Source organism: Pleurodeles waltl, chromosome 7 (genome assembly GCF_031143425.1).
Source record: "Pleurodeles waltl isolate 20211129_DDA chromosome 7, aPleWal1.hap1.20221129, whole genome shotgun sequence".
Taxonomy (NCBI): Eukaryota; Metazoa; Chordata; class Amphibia; order Caudata; family Salamandridae; genus Pleurodeles; species Pleurodeles waltl.
The window spans coordinates 110,161,959-110,180,921 of NC_090446.1; the positions used below are offsets into that span (position 1 = coordinate 110,161,959).

An 18,963-nucleotide genomic window follows, 5' to 3' on the forward strand; every position below is an offset into this window, starting at 1 on the left:
AGCATAGATTCCTGAGCCTGTGTATTTTAAGGTGCACGCATATGTGATAATAAAGAAAAGGGAGGCTTGGTGAAATAAAATATTTGCCTATGATCACTCATTTTGGTCAAGTGGGTAAGCCAGAATTGGTCACAGGATTTCTGCTTTTACATTGTGCATTTCAGACTTTGGGACCATGTGGCTGCTTCACTCATGATGTGAAATTCCGAAGAAAATTTGTGCCTCTCCACTTCCAAAAGTCACCAGCCGACACTGACTGCAGCACTGCAGGAGAAATTTTAAATCTACTGATTAAGTAAAATATTTCTCAGCATTTTCCATATCCCATTCCCATAGCTGTTAAGATTGTGCAGTGCCAGTTTCCCAGGAGCTACTGCCCTTTCGCATTGTTTAAAGGGATAGTTGTCCTTTATGGATAATCTTTTGAGCATCCTTCTTAATGTTCATAGCAACCAACTGTTTAATCAAAAACTAACATGAGAGTTAAAAAATCTCATATTAGCCTTCTTTTACTCTCTAAATATTTGAAGTTAACAGGCACATCTCAGCTTCAGGCATTTTCTAAGGTCAAAAAGATACTGGAAAAAGTGACCAGGCCAGCTTTTGATTAATTTAGCAAAGTAAATTAGATTTGACTCTTTGATGAACAACACTGCAAAAGATGCTGACCAATAATGGTCTTGGAGCTCTGGTACTATTAGCTATGCTGGCTGAGTTTGACACAGTAGATCATAAAGAATCACACATTCCTGGTCAATCATTTATTGTACTAGATCACACTCAACTCTGGGTGACATCAAGAGTACATATATTATGCACTGTGTTCAGTCAGGCCATCACCAGCTCGCCCCGTTCAGCCTTTCCTGCTGATGTTTAAGTTCTGTCTATGCCACCAGATTCCTATTATAAGATGATCTGCACTCATGTCTCCTTCTTTAGCTGATAGCACATAGATATTGATCGGGATGGACAAAGGGAGCTAGAAGGGAGAGAGAGCTATTTCAATGAGGAAAGGCATTCACAATGATGGGTGTAAAGGACATGCTAAAGCTAAGCCAAGATAAAAACTGAAGTGTGACTTTATTTAAGAGAGTGGAAACAGATTTTTGATCTGGCTGGCTCTACCGGCCCCTTGTACAGGGGCCAAACTCCAATAAGCACTAGAAGGAACAAGGGGAAACCTAGACATCAGCCTCCTCCTTGCATTGTAGATGAATCCAGTGACTGGTTCATCTTTTCACCCACTTCATGGTCCTGTTGAAGAACCTCAATTAGCTTTCCTTTCCACATCACTTGTTGTGGTGAATGCATTAATATTTTTAGGATTAGGCTACACCAATAGTCCACGCCAGGTACTCCTCAAATTCTTGAAGTGAGTACAAAATTCAACTCGAGGAAAAAGACACCTATACTCAGTTGCATTATCCACTGCCCTCTGTTTGCCCGTCAAAGAGGAGATACATTTCATGGTTTATTGTGTGGTACAACATTCATATCAGTGAAAGGTAGGGGGTTCATCATCTCAAGTTTACAAACATCCAGATCTATTCGGCCATTGATAGCCTCTCTTTGTCATATCTGTGCAGGGGACACCTCCACTCTCCACTTCTATCATGTGTTTAACTCTCGTCTGCTTTCTCCCTATGCACTGGCAGGCTTACCCCTTCCTTCCTCAGCTATGTTGTTATGTACTCCTTTCTTTTATTCCTGCTTATACTGTAGTACTAGTACACCTATCTACACCCTAATGGCTTTACTGTTGCATATGCATAGTAGCTATACCCCACCTATTGCTTCCTCTGCCATTGTATTTATGCCTCTGCCTGCTGCACCTAAGTATTACTGACCCATGTACACCCAATAACCTCTATCTCTACCAGAAACCTAGCAAGACTCTTCTTGACTATGCTTGACTCTGCCAAGTATCACTATATACATCTATTTTCTAGTGCCCCTATACCTGTCTATACACTGGAACCTCTCCCCATACTTGTACCCTTGAAATAATACCCATTATCTAGTTCCTCTTATTCTCCCACCTCTCAATTTTACTTTGTACATATTCTCTTTGCTAATTTTCTTATGCCCATATTTTGTTCTTCACATACTTTTCTCTTGTTGTTTTTTCAAAGGTGAAGTGTCCACAAGTTGTTTGAAGAGATGGGCTTCCTCATTTTGGAAACTCACCAAAATACAGGTCCACCAACTTGCTCTCCTTGGCTTGAAGAGCAGGAACTCAGGGCCTATCAGCACTCTGTGTAGTAATACATTGACTTATGTAATGTAATGCTTTCCAGGGGCCTGCGACTACCTCCAGCCCTACCAGCCTCTGAGAGGAAAGGCCTACACAGAAGTCTCAGATTAAATGTTAGGCAAATCACTCAGTTCTTACTTCTTGAAAGCACCTGTGCTAATACAGAACAGCTCAACCCATATTTTCTTGAAATAAAAAAAAGACTGACAGTGGTTAGAGGTTTTGCAGCAGAAACAACTCAGGCCAAGACAGTTGCATGGACAGAATACATAACATGTAAATACTCACCGAGAAATCAGCATCTTCGGCCCTCAAGTGGTCAGCGATGTAGTGGACGCCCTCTACAGCCAGTTTCAATGATGGGGACATCAGCAGCAGGTGCTGCTCTTTGGTGCTCACAGTCTTGGTTGCATGGGATGTGCTTGCAGCAACCCTCTTCTTGCATTTGCACTTACACAATGATGTTTGGCGTTCCAGCTGGTCCTCACTTATGTGGCACTGCTGGGATGCCGGGGAGCCACTGGATTGGTCGATGGTCTGGGAGGAATCTTCCTGCAGGTAGCAGTACTGAATGCTCCTTGAGCGGCAGCGGATACTCCCTTCTACTACCTCCCCTGGGCTGTACATTTGTTGGACACTCACTGAACGACCCTTTGAGATAGGAGACAAATGCTCGTCACTCAGGGGGTGTGGTTGGACCTGAGGCGAGGATCCGTTGGCCTGAACTAGTTCCTCGCGCAGTACGCTATACTGACCAGAAGGGGACTTGCAGAGAGCCTGAGAATCCACATGCTCCTCCAGCTGATTACAGCATGAGGAGGTGGGCGAGGCGTGGCAGCTGGGAGGGCTGCTGGAAGAGGAAGTGGGGAAGTTGGGCTCATTTTCTGGCTCAGGCCAGATAGGGCTGACTGTCTTGTGCATTGACTCTATAAGCCTCTTGCAGTTGTCTTTCACAGCCGATGGCCTTTTCATGAAGAGCACACGAGGGATCACATCGAGGAAGATCCTTCTAACCCAGGCAGGCATAGTGTGAGTGCGCGGGGAGCGGTGGTGGACATTGAGCACGAAAACCGTGATGATGATGGAAAGGGTCACAAAAATCATGGTGAAGAGCAAGTACTCACCAATGAGTGGAATTACCAGTGAGGTGGATGGAATGATCTCAGTGATAAGGAGCAGGAAGACAGTGAGGGAAAGCAACACAGAAATGCAGAGTGTGATCTTCTCGCCACACTCCGAGGGCAGGTAGAAGACGAGTACTGTCAGGCAGGAGATGAGAAGACACGGGATGATCAGGTTGATGGTGTAGAAGAGTGGGAGTCGTCGGATGATGAAGGAATAAGTGATGTCAGGGTATATCTCAGTACAGCACTCATACTTCTTGATGTTATAGTTGCCCACAGCATTGACAATGACCCACTCCCCACTCTCCCAGTAGTCAAGCTGATCCACATGATTATGCATGCTAATGAGGTCGATCTTTGCCTTGTCATAGGTCCAGGAGCCAAACTTCATGGTGCAATTCTGCTGGTCGAAAGGAAAAAAGGTAACGTCGATGCTGCAGGAGCTCTTGTAGATGGCCGGAGGCCTCCATTTGATCTGACCATCGTAGAAGAGATGGGCTTTGGTCAAGTGGGTAACTGCAAAGTCACCATCAGCACTGAGAGAAGAGAAGAGACACAATAGGTTTCAACACTTAAGCAGGCTGCAAAAAGATTTAATGTATTAATATGATGCTTCGCAGAGTTAGGAATTAACACAAAATAGGATGAATCATTTGAAGTTGAGATTTCAAAGTTTATAATTCCAAATTAAATGTTTCAGATTTTCAATAAGGAACACCACAGATTCTCTCTCACATACAGTAACAGCTATCCCTCACCTTCTCATCCTATTTCATCTCAACCTTTGTTTAGGGATTTCTCAGACTATCCTTTGCAGTTCAGTTTTAGCTTTGCATGCATTAGCTAGTGAGCACGAGGCAGCCATTTTATCCCCATAGAATCTTCAGTTTGAAAGTCTAGTTGGCCAAGATACTTCATCGTGGCATGTCCTAGAGGTGACAATATCACCTCAAATCGCAGCTTTCTTTTTTGGCCACTAAAAATAAATAAAATGGAAACTATAATATATTATGGCTGAATTTTTGGGGAACTATGCTTCTCTCGTACTTTAGTTCCAACTAAGTTGGAATAGTGAAACTTTCCAAACAGGGCCAGGGGAGAGTGAATTTGGCCCAGTATCACCATAGTATGCCGACTTTGCACACCACCATCACTTTAATTTCAAATAAATATTTCCTTGGAAAACTTACATCACTTCCTGAGTGTGATAACTGTTTGTCAAATCTAGTTTTCTTCTTCATGCTTCATGAGGCCAATTGACTTAAGTAAATATTTTATGCATAGCACACAACTGAAATCCAATTATCTTGAACCACTTTCCAGTAAATGGGCTTGCAAGGAGTATAGACAACTTCTTACTGGAAAAAAATGAAAGCATTCATGTATTGGCCAACAAAGAAGTCCGTGGCTGCTAATGCAATATATGCTGGTGGGAAACTCTGCTAGGCTGATTGTCCGAGACTCACTGGCAATATCATCTATCCACTCGTTGCCTGTCAAATTGAGGGTGAATCTCAAGGTCCTTTATATGGTATATCATGCATACCAAGAAAAGGTGGGTGATCCATCAGCTCTAGTTTCCAAGGACACAAACCAACTTGTTCTCTTCAGTCACCCTCCAACAGGCCCAGCTTTAGGGCAGTACGACTGGACAGGCCGCACTGGTGGTGACCTGGATGGGAGACGCTGAACTCAGTGGGTCCTGTGTTTAGCAATAACATACGAAACTTGTGATTTAAAAGCACCTGCTGGAAAGTTCCTCGTTCGCCCAGCCTTCAGGAAGCAATTAAAATGTCAAGATAACGCGTGTTATGAATGTTCCTGCTCCTGCTAGGTAGAGAGATTGGTGTTTTGTCAGTGTCAGTTTAGAGCAGTGATTCCCAACCTTTTGACTTCTGTGGACCCCCACTTTATCATTACTGGAACCCAGGGACCCCCACTGAATCATTATTGGAATCTGGGGATCCTCCACTGAGTCATTACTGAAAGTTGGGAATGTAATCTGTTAATATTATTTAATTCTCTAAGCAGTCGCGGACCCTCTGAGGAGACTTCACGGACCCCAAGGGAGTCCCTGGACCACAGGTTAGGAACCACTGGTTTAAAGGGTTTATATGCATGCTTCAAAGAACAGATCTGTATTTTATGTGGATAGCTGAGTACATTAGTAAAGCCAGCTTCTACAAGCGCTTTCAAACAAATGAAATCTATGTGAGAGAGTGTCTATAGAGAGATGAGAGGCACTTTTGCCAGGCGGTAGTGAGGGAATCCAAGGAGGAGGTAATGTGGTGGGGGGGCTCCAAAAAGATTATTGCACCTGGTGCCACCAGTGCTAAAGCCAGCTCTGCCCTCCAAGCTGCTGTTTACACTTTGCATCATCAGACAACATGTTGTCTGATGATGCAGACAGAACCAGTTGTTCTTAGGCTCTTCCCGGTGAAATAAACTACGGTGAGCAAAAACTGGCATAAGTTTGACGGAGACAAAAAAAGCTTTTACATTTACTGATAGTTTGCAATGAGCTGATCTTAAATCTAAGTAGCATACACCGAATGGCCCAAGTCCAATAGGTAGTAATGCTCTCAGATTTTTTAAACCTTGATGTCATTAGTAGATGAGATGGTGAAAGAAAAAAGTATGTCTAGATAATGTCCTTGTGGGTTTTGAGTAATTGCATGCATGCCATTTTTCCACCTGAAGTGTCTAGCTTTCAGTGAGCAGCCTTTCATAGAGCAGTACTGGGTGCACGCATTGGTGACATGTAGACATCTATCCAGGGCATCGTTTTAAGCTTGGACAATTAATTTGATCTTTCAGAGGAGTGCCATCGGGGCAAGGGGTGTGCTGATGTAGACCAGTGGTTCCCAACCTTTTGACTTTCCCCACTTTATCATTCCTGAAACCCAGGGGCCACCACTGAATCATTATTGGAATCATGGGACTCCCACTGAGTCATTACTGGAAGTTGGGAACCTAAACTGTTCTTATTACCTAATTTTCTAAGCAGTTGCGGACCCCCTGAGGAGGCTTTGTGGATCCCCAGGGGTCCCCGGACCAGAGATATGGAACCACTGATGTAAACAATATAAGAGATGAGGCGAGCGTCTAGAACTCTGAGCACACATTGTCAACAAATAAAACAGATTATTTTTACTTGCCCATAACTTTGCCATCTGTTGTGATGGACACCACTCCACTTTCTATTCAATAAACTATTCATTCCAGCTACAGCCCCACCATGGACACCACCATCAAGAGATTTATATCCCTACACCAGCTGTGTTCCCTCCAGTGACATTACTCTGAATCCCACCTACCCAAAAAGAACATTCCACACATACCAGTTCTTATAAGGTGGAACACCATAAACATCTTTTAAGGTAAATTATAGTTAAGCTAGAACCCAATATGTGTCATTACAATCATCGTCGACCCATAGACATGAAAAGGCACTGTATATAAAATGTAATGAAGATTATTAATAATGTATAATGTAAGTGGTGAGTTCTGGCAAAAAAATGAGGGTTGGGGAATATATATTTTGGCATCAAATTGAGTTGGGCTTTAGATTCTCAAACTGTACCTCAAATAGATACAACCGTCATCAAAGCGATGTGCTAATTGGGAGGCCTAATGTTGGCTGTTTTGGCTTTTTTGAGGGATTTTGTCCTAGAAGACTTCATAATACATGCAGAATGATATCACAAAGAAGTTGCACTGGTTCCAAAAGAATATTGAGTTCAATAATTGTGATACTCTAAAAATAATGATTTTGTTAAAAAAAAATATTAGTATTAAAAATGTTATTTAAACAAATATACATTACTTGAAAACAGACTGTATTCTTAGCCTATCAGGGAGGGAGGTTGCTCTGTTGAGGTGTTTCCATTTGCCAATTGTTATGTCTTTGAGAATGCTGTCTTAAGTGCAGACCACCACTGGTATCCTTGCATCCTGGACCAGCCCAACAAACACAGAGCATGGATGCTTCAGGCTTTAATCCATTCTTGTGCCACATTTTTCACAGTGCAGGATTGAACCATGCATGTTATCTTAGCACTCTGACAGCATCACACTTTAGGCTTTGTTATAATTACTGAAAACACCAGCTCAGGTAAAATGGCAATGCATGTCGAATTAGTATGTCTGTGGGTCTTTATGCAAAAGAAGTGGGTGTGCTCCCCTAACAAAATGCAATACATATAAGAGAAAACACATCTCAGTACTGTGAGATATAGTACATTACTGAATGTGTGTGGTTGTATTTTCTGTACATTGAAGCTTTACAATGAGATAGAAAAGGAGGCGGACAAAAAATTATTTTAGGATTAAATATTTAGAAATGATTAAGTTGAACTCACGGCTTTTGGGGAAAAGTCTTTCAATCAGAGGATTTTGTATTCTAAATAGTTCAAAATGGCTGGGGAATTTTCAAATCCATTGACAAAGACACATTTTACAACTTAATTTAAGAGTGTGATGCTCAGGTGTTCAAGTTATGTGGGAGTTAGTTCATGGTGAGTGTTGGTTACGGTATTTGATACGATTGAAGATTACAAGTTCTCTATCCTCCTTTTTGTCACGCTTTTGGTGTTTAACAATCTCGAGGAAGGCTTCCTTTGCTTCGTGTTATCCATTTATTACTGGTCCTCTTTTCAGACATCTTTAACTCTCTATTCTCGAATGAACAAAGAAGCCAGCTGTTTCGGAAACATCAGGGGCTGAATTACAAAAGTGCCCAGGGAGGGTAGGAGGAGTTTGCAGACCCCTGTGGGTCCCCACGTTACAGGAGAGGCCACATACAATTATGCGAACCTTCTGTAAAACTAAATGTAGAGAGACACATCGATCGAACGAACACACGCTAGGTAGAATTTCCCACATTCGCACAAGTCATCGCCCCATGCAAAAGAGGGAACATCTTTGTGTGTGCACGTGCCACATTATTAACACCAGCATTGAGGTCAATATGCTCTCTACAAGTGTACTAATGGTGTGCAACCTAGGTTGTGCTCCAAACTTAGGGCCAGATTTAGAGTGCAGAAGATGGGATTTACTCCATTAGGGTGATGGAGAAAGTACTCGGTCGCCCTGAGTGAGTACCTGCCCGCTGAATATAAAGATGTCCACCAGCCTTCCAGCCTTGCATTGGCAGGAACCGCTGTCATGGTGGCTTCTGTCAATGTACTGAAATTTTGATGGACAGCTCCGTCAAAATGACGGAGCAGTACGACAAACTTTCAATGTGTTTTTTTTTTCAAAATCAAACTCACAAAGTGGGATTTTATGTTTTTTAATTAAAAACATCCATGACCCTCTTGCAATGGGAGTTGTATCTCATGGCATGTGGGTCATTTAAAGTTTTCTCTGGAACTTACTGCCATCTTTTACCTGGTGGCGACTAACAGTGAAAATGTGCCATTTCATTGCCCACTCCAAATAGGGCGATCGGACAAATAGCAGAAGCTCTGATAACCGATACTCCGTTGGGCAATCAGAGGTGTAATTAGCAGAAGAGATGAAGTAGTCGAAATGCTGAACATCCACCAATCTCTAAACGAGGTGGTCAGGCCTTCAGTTTGACAGATGGTACTTCATCACCTTTTGCAATGGAGTATCCGCTTGGTCAAACTCTAAATAGGGCTCTTAGTACATCTCCACAGTATTCATTGGGATGGAGCACAATGTATAGGGTCATTGGGGTTCTCTGCTCAGCCACTAAACAAGAGGCAGGCCCACTATCTGCTGCACTTCTTTTACCTAGTGCAATCTCACCAGCTCAGGCATTAAGGGGTAATTTGCAACAGCAAGGGAAAGAGCACATTTTATTTGTAATCGGGTAACAGGTCCAGGCTTATAACAGGTGCACCCAATGAAACTAGATCAGTGCAGACCAGACTCATATGCCCAGGATGACAAGTGGGCAGTAGATTAACTGAAAAATTCTCCAAAGCTGGGTTGATGCTGATTCCAGTCTGCAAAGAGAAGGTACTGCCTCTTTGTGGTGTCTTGGTCAATCTTCTCCACCCTTGAGGGTTCTTGGTGAAAACTATTCTACGGTCAGTATTCTGCATGATGAAGATCTTTAAAAAACTGCATCTCTTCTGGAATAGTGTCTGTGGGTAAAACACACATCTTCTGGAGAGGAGGCCATTGGCAATGTTCTGCACGGGAAATAATTGATCTCTAAACCTTGTTCCTGCAGTGTACTTAACAGATGTATTTAGAATGCACAGCGGAGGCCTATTCAAGTACTGAGAGATGCAAGTACAGACTACATGTATAGTGAAGTTGGGAGGGGATGATTTCTATAGTAACTGAATTCACTGAGTGGACAATAGAAAGCAGAACATTCTTTTGATAATTATGAGCTGTAAAACTTGATGAAAGAGCATTAACTAATAGAAATAATTAAAGGAGAACATCTTTGGTATCATGGCCCTGAGATTTTACTGAAGTCACAGGAAAGGGATATAAACTTGTAGACTCAGAAACTTTATAGTCCCCTGTAACTGGTAACCAACACCTGCATTTAAATGAAAAACTGTGGGCAAATTGGCCACATCACAGTAGCACACAGTGACATACTCTTTTTGGCCTCTCTGCTTCCACTTCAGTGTCTGTAATAAACCACTGGTAAAAACTCCAAGGTCTCTCACAGTTGAATGGGGCCGTTCCTCCATGCAAATGAAGGCACACCTTGTAAGATCAAGTTGTTGTACAATTAACGCCACAACAATCCGTATTACAGAAAGGGCTCCACGTATGCCTGTGGTCCCTTAAGACTGTACTGCCCCACATGTGCAAAAGTGCTTGCAAATGCCCTTTGCACTCGAGCAGCACTAACTTTTTAAAATACTGCCCATGGTCTCAAATCTGGTCCATTACCACCGATTTCAGAAAATTCTTCTGAGCGGGGCCAGAGGGTGAATGCTGTGAATGCAATTTGTGCAATATCTCCTGTTTTCTTTATGTTTAAGTATTCTGCTAGAATGTGTTTATCAGCCGGCTCCCTCGTGTACTTCTCCTCCTCTGTTTTCCTCTCCCCCAGCCTCCCTCCTTCCTTTCTTGCTTGCCTCCTCCCATCTCTCCCTCCTTCCATTGTAGCTTGCCCACCTGCCCCTCTCTCCTTTCACTTTAGTTGCCCCCACTCGTACCCTAAAGTAATTATAACTCGCACCACCACCTTGCACCGTTTTCTCATCAAAAATGTTATTGAAAATGTTGTGGTTATATTATCAATGATGCCCTAGAAGATGTCATGAATGATGTAATATGGGGTAATAGCTGTGCATGGCGAGGGTGCGAGTTATATTTGCCTTAGGGCACTAGTTATAGTTACTTGAAATAACTCTATTTATAACACTATAACTCTATGGAGAGAGTTTACTCTGCACCACACTGATTGCAGACAGTAAAAGTCTCATGAGAAATGCACTACAGAGTATTAAAACGTATCTAATCAGAACAGTGTAGATTCTATGCAAAACCTGTCAAGAAAGACACTATTCACTTAAAATAAGCAATGTCTGAAGGTGCTAAAGATTATACGACCTGCAGTCTTCATACTATGTTGAAAACTTTACACATAGCCCATCTTCTGAGGCAAAACAAGGACATGTACATGGGTTACTCTTCAGTGCAAACCTTTATAACATGTTCAATACCTCTGCACGCATTTGAGGCATTAGGAGCACATGCATTTTGTAAACACCTACACCCATTAGCTGAACCCAGACTGTACAAAATTAGGAACAAAAGTAATACGCTAGTTACCCGCCACTATGTAAACTATAAATCAAAGTAGCACACTCATTCGATGATATCATCAGTGATGTCATCAATGAAGTCACTTAAGATGTCATCAGTTATGTCATAGAACATTTCATGAGTGATGTAATATCATAAGCTTTGCATGGAGGGGCACAAGTTATAGTTAGCGCTGCTAACTGTAGCTGGTGAATTTGTGTCTTTTTTTAGTTCAAAACATTAATGTTATTGCTGACATATATATATAAACATACACGTGTGTATATATATATATATATATATATATATATATATATATATATATACATATATATATATATATATATATATAATATATGCATTTATATATATCTATATCATCCCATCATATACATCATCACATCAGTGCAGGACCTGTATCATCTGCCAAAGTGGGGATGGGAAGGGCTAAGCTAAAGTACTTTTCAGAAAATGTGAGTAATCATTACTCCTCTAGCATGCAATAGAAATCAGCACAGCATGGGAGAGGGAACAATGCGCCTTTAATTTTGAGTTGATTCATCATTTTTGCTTTACTTTGAGCTCAGATATTGTCAGTGGGGGAGCCTTGATTTTAATTCCACAACATACATTTGACGGAGCCCCCCTTCTTTTATATAAAAATAGAACAATGGTTCGGAGGGCTGCACATTAAGATGGCACAGGCGGCTCACACATGATTTGTTCAGGGATATGTCACTTTTCCAGGGAGCTTCTATGCTGTAATTATCCACTGGAGCCCACTGTGAGGTCAGGCAGATAGCAGCAACCATGGCATCGCTCTGTTGGAAGCACCTGGTACCTGCTGGGGCTCAGCAATCCCAGCTCCCTCCAGCGTTCCCATTTCTGTGTGCACCTAACTCGGAAGCAGCTGATGCCTCTTGCATCCATTGGGAGAGCCAGCAGGGAAAGAGTTTTGGCAGAAGAGAGAAATCTATTTAAAATAGAAATGCAAAGTATGCACAGGGGAACTCGAATGCCCATTATCTGTGGGCAGTGGTTGGCATATCTGCTAGCGCCGCCGGCTTAAATCTGAGATACAGCTTCTGAAATGCCTCTGTTGGTTTATCAGTCAGTAATTTCACTCACTTCACCCCATGGACCAACATAATGATGTTAAGGATGGGAATGATGGTCCCCACGACCTCACCTCTGTTCTATAGATAGTTCTCCTAATAGCTTCCACACAGTCTCTCCCAGGCAGGGCTTGATTTGTAAAAATAAACAATTAAATAAAGAAATACAAACAAGTTTTTCAGAAGACTGTCTTTTGCTCTGTTGAATAATAAGAATGCATAGGTTTGTTTCAACCTCACATATACCTCTTTCCTCCAATATCAGACGATTCCTGTCTCTATATCTCATTTTTGCAGGTTGTTTTTCATCCCTGGTTTCTCCCTTTGTCACTATTTTTTTTATCTTTCTCATCCATTTTCTTTTCTATTTTCTCCTCACTAAAACATCACAAATATGTCTCTTTACAGCTTATATTTTGTATTAAAAGACCCATATTACAGTTCCCCTTTGGACTAGAGAGAGAACAACTCCTTCAAAGAACATTAAACTGTAGCTACTGTGACTGGACACAAGGTGTCTCTGTTGTACTGGTGCGTATCTCCTCCTCAGTGAACTTCCTACCACAATGGGTCTATAGGTGTCACTTATGCTTAGGAGTTTGCATGCTGCAACCAAAAGCCATACTCTGAAAAGGCCCTGTATGTCTCTAGTGCACCGGTATGTATGAGCTCCTTAGCCACTTACTGTCATTGAGCTAATTCAGCACCTAGATGCTCTTACGGGTGACAAACAGTGCTCTACAAATCCACCTTACATTGCATATTATTACATTACATGATGCATAATTATTGTAAGATGTATCATTCATGGCCTGATCAGAGTTAAACGTATGTGTGTTTCTGTGTGACTCATATTATCAAACACATTTATATTGTAAGCCTGGTGCACTGCATCCGGGTGTTGTATTGTACTGTAACATTTTATGGCACTTACTGTCCCTATTGGTGTGCTGAAGTATTTGCCTAAATGGGTCGCAAGCCATACCATGCAGGGTGTGTGGTTGGAAGAGTGTTGTGTGTTGTGAGGAGCGATTTGGTGTCATGCACAAGTGACTAAAGAAGATCTCTTACCTTGCCAAGTGTCAAAGCCCTTAATGTGCGCTGGTGGGAAGAAGTGTGAGAGAGAGAGATGCTGCACGCAGTTTACATCGACCCAACCCCTTGAAGCACCTTTAAAGCACTGATAAGCAACCAGGATGTAGGGTATCTAGTTTGGGGGCCGTGGGGCACTGAGAAGTATAGACAGCTACCTGTCACCACCCTACTAGATAGCCAATGGGGGCCAATGCGCATTAACCACAAAAAGGGAGCGATCACATAAGGCCAAGTAGTTGAAATGGCAAGATGAGAAAGACAGGTATACAGAAAATGTTTAATATAATGCAAATGGGTGAAGTAAGAGTTGGAGCAGGAAAAGATGTTGGTAATAGGAGCAGGAGCTGCAGAACCTTTAATGCAGTGATCGTGCCTACAGCTGTACGCCCAAGTGAGGTAAGTGGTGGAAGAGCAATCAAGGATGGAAACCTGAGCAGAAACTATACAATTATTAAAGGTCCAGACTTAACCTCCCCGTTCTGTCAACCAAGTCAAAATATTTGAGCAGTGGTTCATGTTGCAAGCCCTATCAAACTCTGAAAGGCGAACACGCACCAGTCAGATGAGCTGTAGTCCAGACAGACTGGTACCCTGCTTATGTGAGGATAAGACAAAAATCACTTGGTAGCTTACTGACCGGATGAGGAAGACTGAAACGGCCTTCCCCTGGTTATCATTCAATCCATGCCCCCATGCAAGCCCAATATGTTCTTTTAGATCCCAGACATGTGTCTCCCACACAGTTTCTACTCTTATTACGATTAGGGAAATGACATCTAAGGGTTAAAAAGAGACAGTGGTGACATGGAGACTTCCCTGCTTCCAAAGCTTCAACTGGGACACCAGCAAATGATAGAGATAGTAAGGCAGATTTTTTCCAGTCTTTGGGCCTGATTGAGATCTTGGCGGATGAGTCACTCCTTCACAACAGTGACATAAATCCCATCTGCCGAAATATAAATCCCATTATATCCTATGGAGTTTATATTTCGGTAGACAAGATATCCAGCATCATTGTGATGGAGTAACTCGTCCTCCAAGATCTCATTCAGGCCTTTGGTCTAGTTCTTTTCTGAACTCTGTACCTAATGGTAAATGTACTGTGGCTAGTGAGTGCTGAAGAAGAAAGAGGGAACAGAAGAGGGAATACATCACCAAAGACAAGGGCTAAGAGGGAAGAGAGGGCAAGACTGCTGGTTTAAATCTTAAAAGAACGGGTGGAGCAGCACAGGAGTCAGCGCTTCAGATGGGGGAGGAGGTGGGGTCAGCATGAGTAGGAACTCTGGATGGTCTGGAATCCATGTGGTAAGCATCTGATGAGTTGTGGCTTGAAGAGATTAATTTCCAGCTGCTTGGTAATTTGAGAATGGTTGCAGCCTGGCGAAGCTGGACTGAGATGATCTTCAAGATCCAAATAGTCCCATTATTTCGAGTTTTTTGCTGGCTGACTCACTTGCCCCACAAACTAAATGAGGTTCTATTATAGAGAGATTTAAAAAACTATTTGACTGTGTTTTCTATAGGAATTATTTCTCCTAAATGAGCATAATCCCAGCAGATGAAAACATCTGAGTACTGGCACTGTGTGGGGGGATACTTAAATAATCAGATTTTGTTCAATTTGCCTTTTAGCAGGACAATCTAGTCCTGATGAAGATCTCATGCTATAACTTGTTAGGGGTTGAAATGACAACGCTCATACATGTAGATTGGCGTTCATTGTACGTTATTGAAATTGTACTCCAAGTTTGAGTTGATTTTTAAAAAAAAAATGTGCTGCCACCTAGTCTAAAGTACTGTTTCCTTTTTCTTTTAATAACATAAAGCGCAACAAAAGTTACTTATGTCACTTTTATGATCACTGTGCCATTTGTTGGAGCACCTACCTTATGAATATTGCCATGCATAGTTGGAAACTTTATGTTCATGATTAAATTCAACTGTAAATATATATCTTTATATATTTATTATCTATGCCAAGGGGGGTCAGGCTTTTGGCTTCCTCTGAGGGAAGCATTGTTGTTTTTGATTATTCAAGATCCAAAAAGGACAGCATCTCACCTGCATACTGGGTGAAGACCATTGGTCCGGGGATAGTGTCTCAGGGGTGCCGCTGTCCATACTGATGGCCTCCAGTCCGAAGAAAATCATCTTGGCCATCTACTCTGTTCTACTGGTGTGACACAAGCAGTTTAGGATGATGCCATCAACGCACATGGATAAGGATGTCAAGTAGGCCTCAATGATTGAAGTAGCAAAGCCTGCCAATAGGTAGCACAATATGAGGAAACAGGGGTCACCATTGTGGTAGATCTGCAGGGCATCATTGACCACCTAGAAGGTTGTTATATCTGTACTGCATTGTACTGTGGACCCGTACTGGTAAACCTGAAGAGGTTCCTTTTGTGCTAAAAACTTGTCTCCAGCATTTGTCTCTGTCACATAATGACTAGTGCAGGCATATTAAATACAGTTAAAGTAGTCACAGTTGAATCCTTTCCACTAACTTCTTTGCCAGAGGCTATGTTTTGAGAGTAATTTCACAGAGCATTGGCTCAGGAATTCAGAGAGTTATTAGATTTAGGCAAGGAGCTTAGCTCTGAAAAGGATCCTGATTTGAATCACTGCTTCGGGTTATCATTTGTGGCTCTCTCTGTGCTTACCCATGTGGAGCCTCGTAAGGGAAGGACTTTGACTTTATCGTGGAATTTGTTCAACCACAATACAGAAGGTAAAAATTCAATTGATTCAGAACATGGCAGCGGCTACCAGGAAGACATTACACTACAAATTCTTCTGTGAGAATTGAGAGGAGAGGAATTGATGAATGTTGATGAGAAAGTATATTTAGCATTTGCGTTCTGACAGGTTGACTGTTTTGACATCCTTCCTCTCTTTGATTATGTGTCAGCAGAAACAGACTTTGAACCCTGCAGAAGCTTCTGTGTGGGTGGCAGAGTAATGCCGCTTTGCTCACAGTGGTGGTGGCAGAGACCGACAGGGCTGTAGGAAAATGGAAAGATGTGGTGACAGCCTTTTACCTTCCGACATTGTAGCACCTCGGGCAGTCAGGTTATCTGGGTATTGAAAGCTGTGTCAAGTCTGTTCTTGAATGAGACTCAGATTGAGGTGGCGACCAAGTGCTAAGGGCACCTTAGAGTGCCTCAAAAAGCACCTCACGTGGGCACTGTCTCCTCAAAGGAAGACAAATATCAGTAAATATGTTTTCTTATCAGCAAACATCATACAATGTACTGCACATTTGTACTGAAAATCCATGCTTAATTTGTATAAAAATAGGTGATGGGGCCCAAGGTTGTGTTGAGAAGCCTGCGGCAGATGCTATTGAAGGTCAGGATGCTGAATACTAAGGCTGTGTAGTCTTGATTGGTTCGACCTCATGTCTCTTTAGTTCACCACCAGACACTCCCTGCCTCTTTATCTGACTCTTGCAGGACCTTTTTCATCCCTACATTCTCCCTTTGTCATACCTTTCTGTCTTTCTTTTCCTCCTCCTTTCACCCTGTCGTATTTTTTGTCTCTTTCTTTGGATGAAAGTCTGTTGAGAACACCTACGCGCTGGTCCCCAAAACTGAATGTTGGAGACTCCCACTTGCAACCATCAGCTCCAGGGTTGACAGGGACTAAAAAAAGCCCCGGGCACCAAAAATATAAGTGGCCCACATAAGCAAAGCATATATTTAAGAGAGTGGTAATGTCTGAGAAATCAACAATAATAACCAGCTCACCTGGCCATAAAACTGGACCAAAACTGTTAAACAAATGCCCACACAGTGACCTGTCAGACAAGCCCGTCAGGCACTGCCTCGGTGCCCTATAAGCCAACCAGACCCTGACCCGCTCCAATGAAGCACTGGTGAAAATACATTTGTAACCCTCATGAAATGTACTGTCTAAGATGGAAGATGGTGTCCTCATGATGCCCTCCTTGTCAGAAATAGAATGAAACTACTGGGCACAGTGATACCCTTTTCTTCTTGGTCTGAGTAGGTACGAACAGCCTCTCTGAGGTTTTCTAGGTTGAAAGCTTGCACTACTAGTTTACGACTTTCTTTTTGGAATGCTCTAGTGCCGGACTGAGCTGGGGCACTCTGTCTTGTCATCAAGAAACGCAGGAGCTAGTGGTGAGGAGAGCAAAAGGGCATGCGTGTTGGAAAACAGGAGAACAAATGACCAAAGAGTTGTAGAGGCCACATGTAGAGATTATTCGCTTCCCCTCAGTCACATTACTCTGCAAATTCTCTGACTACTGTAACAGGGAGCACAGGAGGGGAAGGGACCCCAAAACCTGAAATCTGAAGTGATTTTGAGGACAAGTCTATTTGTCATTGTTTTAATGTGGGGTGGTCTGGCACAGGAATGGTTTTAAGTATGGGGCACATGATTTTCATACAGGTTCTTTCTGTGATGGGAGGGCAATAAAGCCATACGAGCAATGGGTGGATATGGGCTTCATGAAACCAGTTGATGACAGAGTACTGCATGACATTTTATATATTTCATTTTGGGCTTCTGTAACTATTGCAAGCGCCTGGTAGCTGCCTCACTGTTTTTTATTTATGATTGAAGTCAGTCGGTGTGAAGCCATTAACTTAATCTAACAAGAATCGTGGTAGAGGTAACAGGAATTTTGTGGGTAAAAAGTGAGGAAAGGAGAATTCTTTGATTTTTTGGTTTACATATTGCATAACATCAAAACCTGTGGACCAAGGAGAGGCTACTGTCACTACTTGGCTTCTTTCATAGATCACCAGTTGCAAAGGCCAGCAACAGGTTCATCAACCTAGCATTTCTAGTGGCCCGCAGACTTATAGCTATGAATTGGAAATCTCAGGTGTTACCCAGTACAGCCCACTGGCCGGCAGCGACACCTAAGTGAGGCAGAGCAGAAACAATAGCCTGAGATGTGAAGAGATTAGGGGTCTTAGAAAATACCCATAGCCACAGACTAGGAAACACTATTAGTTGCTTTACAGAACCACCTAGCGCTCCCTACCTACCCTCTAGATGATCAGTAATGACCATTTATGGTTGGACCAGATCACTATACACTCCAGAACGACACATGAGTGACCCCCACTCTATGTGCCACCGCAAGTTGAGGTAATACTGTAATATTTGAGTAACCTTGTGGCCCAGACTAGATTAAGGAGAAATTATCTCTGTACGCTATGTGCTGAAATCTTTCCACATAAAGGTTTATTTGTTATGTTGTTGTTCTTGTTGATGAAGGTGTGAACCGTTCACTCCTGGATTTTTTCTCTGCATCCTGAAAAATGGATGGTGGGATTGATGTATGTCATCATAAATAACAATCCTGCTTGGATTTCTGCAATGTATTACGACATAGTGTCTTCAATAAAAATGGCTCCAAAAAAATGGAAGGGATGCTGAGGAACAAAATCCAAAGTGAGTGGTAAAATCACAGTCGTACAGCTTTTAAATCAAAATCAATGATTTCACTTGCAAAAATTAATGAATATGCCAATTGACTGTGTCGCCATATATTAATAAATTAATCAAGAATTGAATTTTCAAAGAAAAAAACCCAAGTGAGGCAGGTTTCATGACAAAACAAGGACACATCTCTGCAGCACTGAAACAC

The 18,963-nt window shown here is 42.3% G+C and overlaps 1 protein-coding gene across 1 annotated transcript in view; it reads right to left on the reverse strand.

Annotated features, from left to right (window-relative positions):
- The window catches only part of CHRNA4 (cholinergic receptor nicotinic alpha 4 subunit), a 195,418-nt gene that overhangs the window by 72,723 nt on the left and 103,732 nt on the right, over positions 1-18,963 (reverse strand). Inside the window, exon 5 of the mRNA XM_069243201.1 lies at positions 2,543-3,914. Within this exon, the coding sequence (XP_069099302.1) occupies positions 2,543-3,914 (1,372 nt within the window). The remainder of the gene's footprint in view (positions 1-2,542; positions 3,915-18,963) is intronic.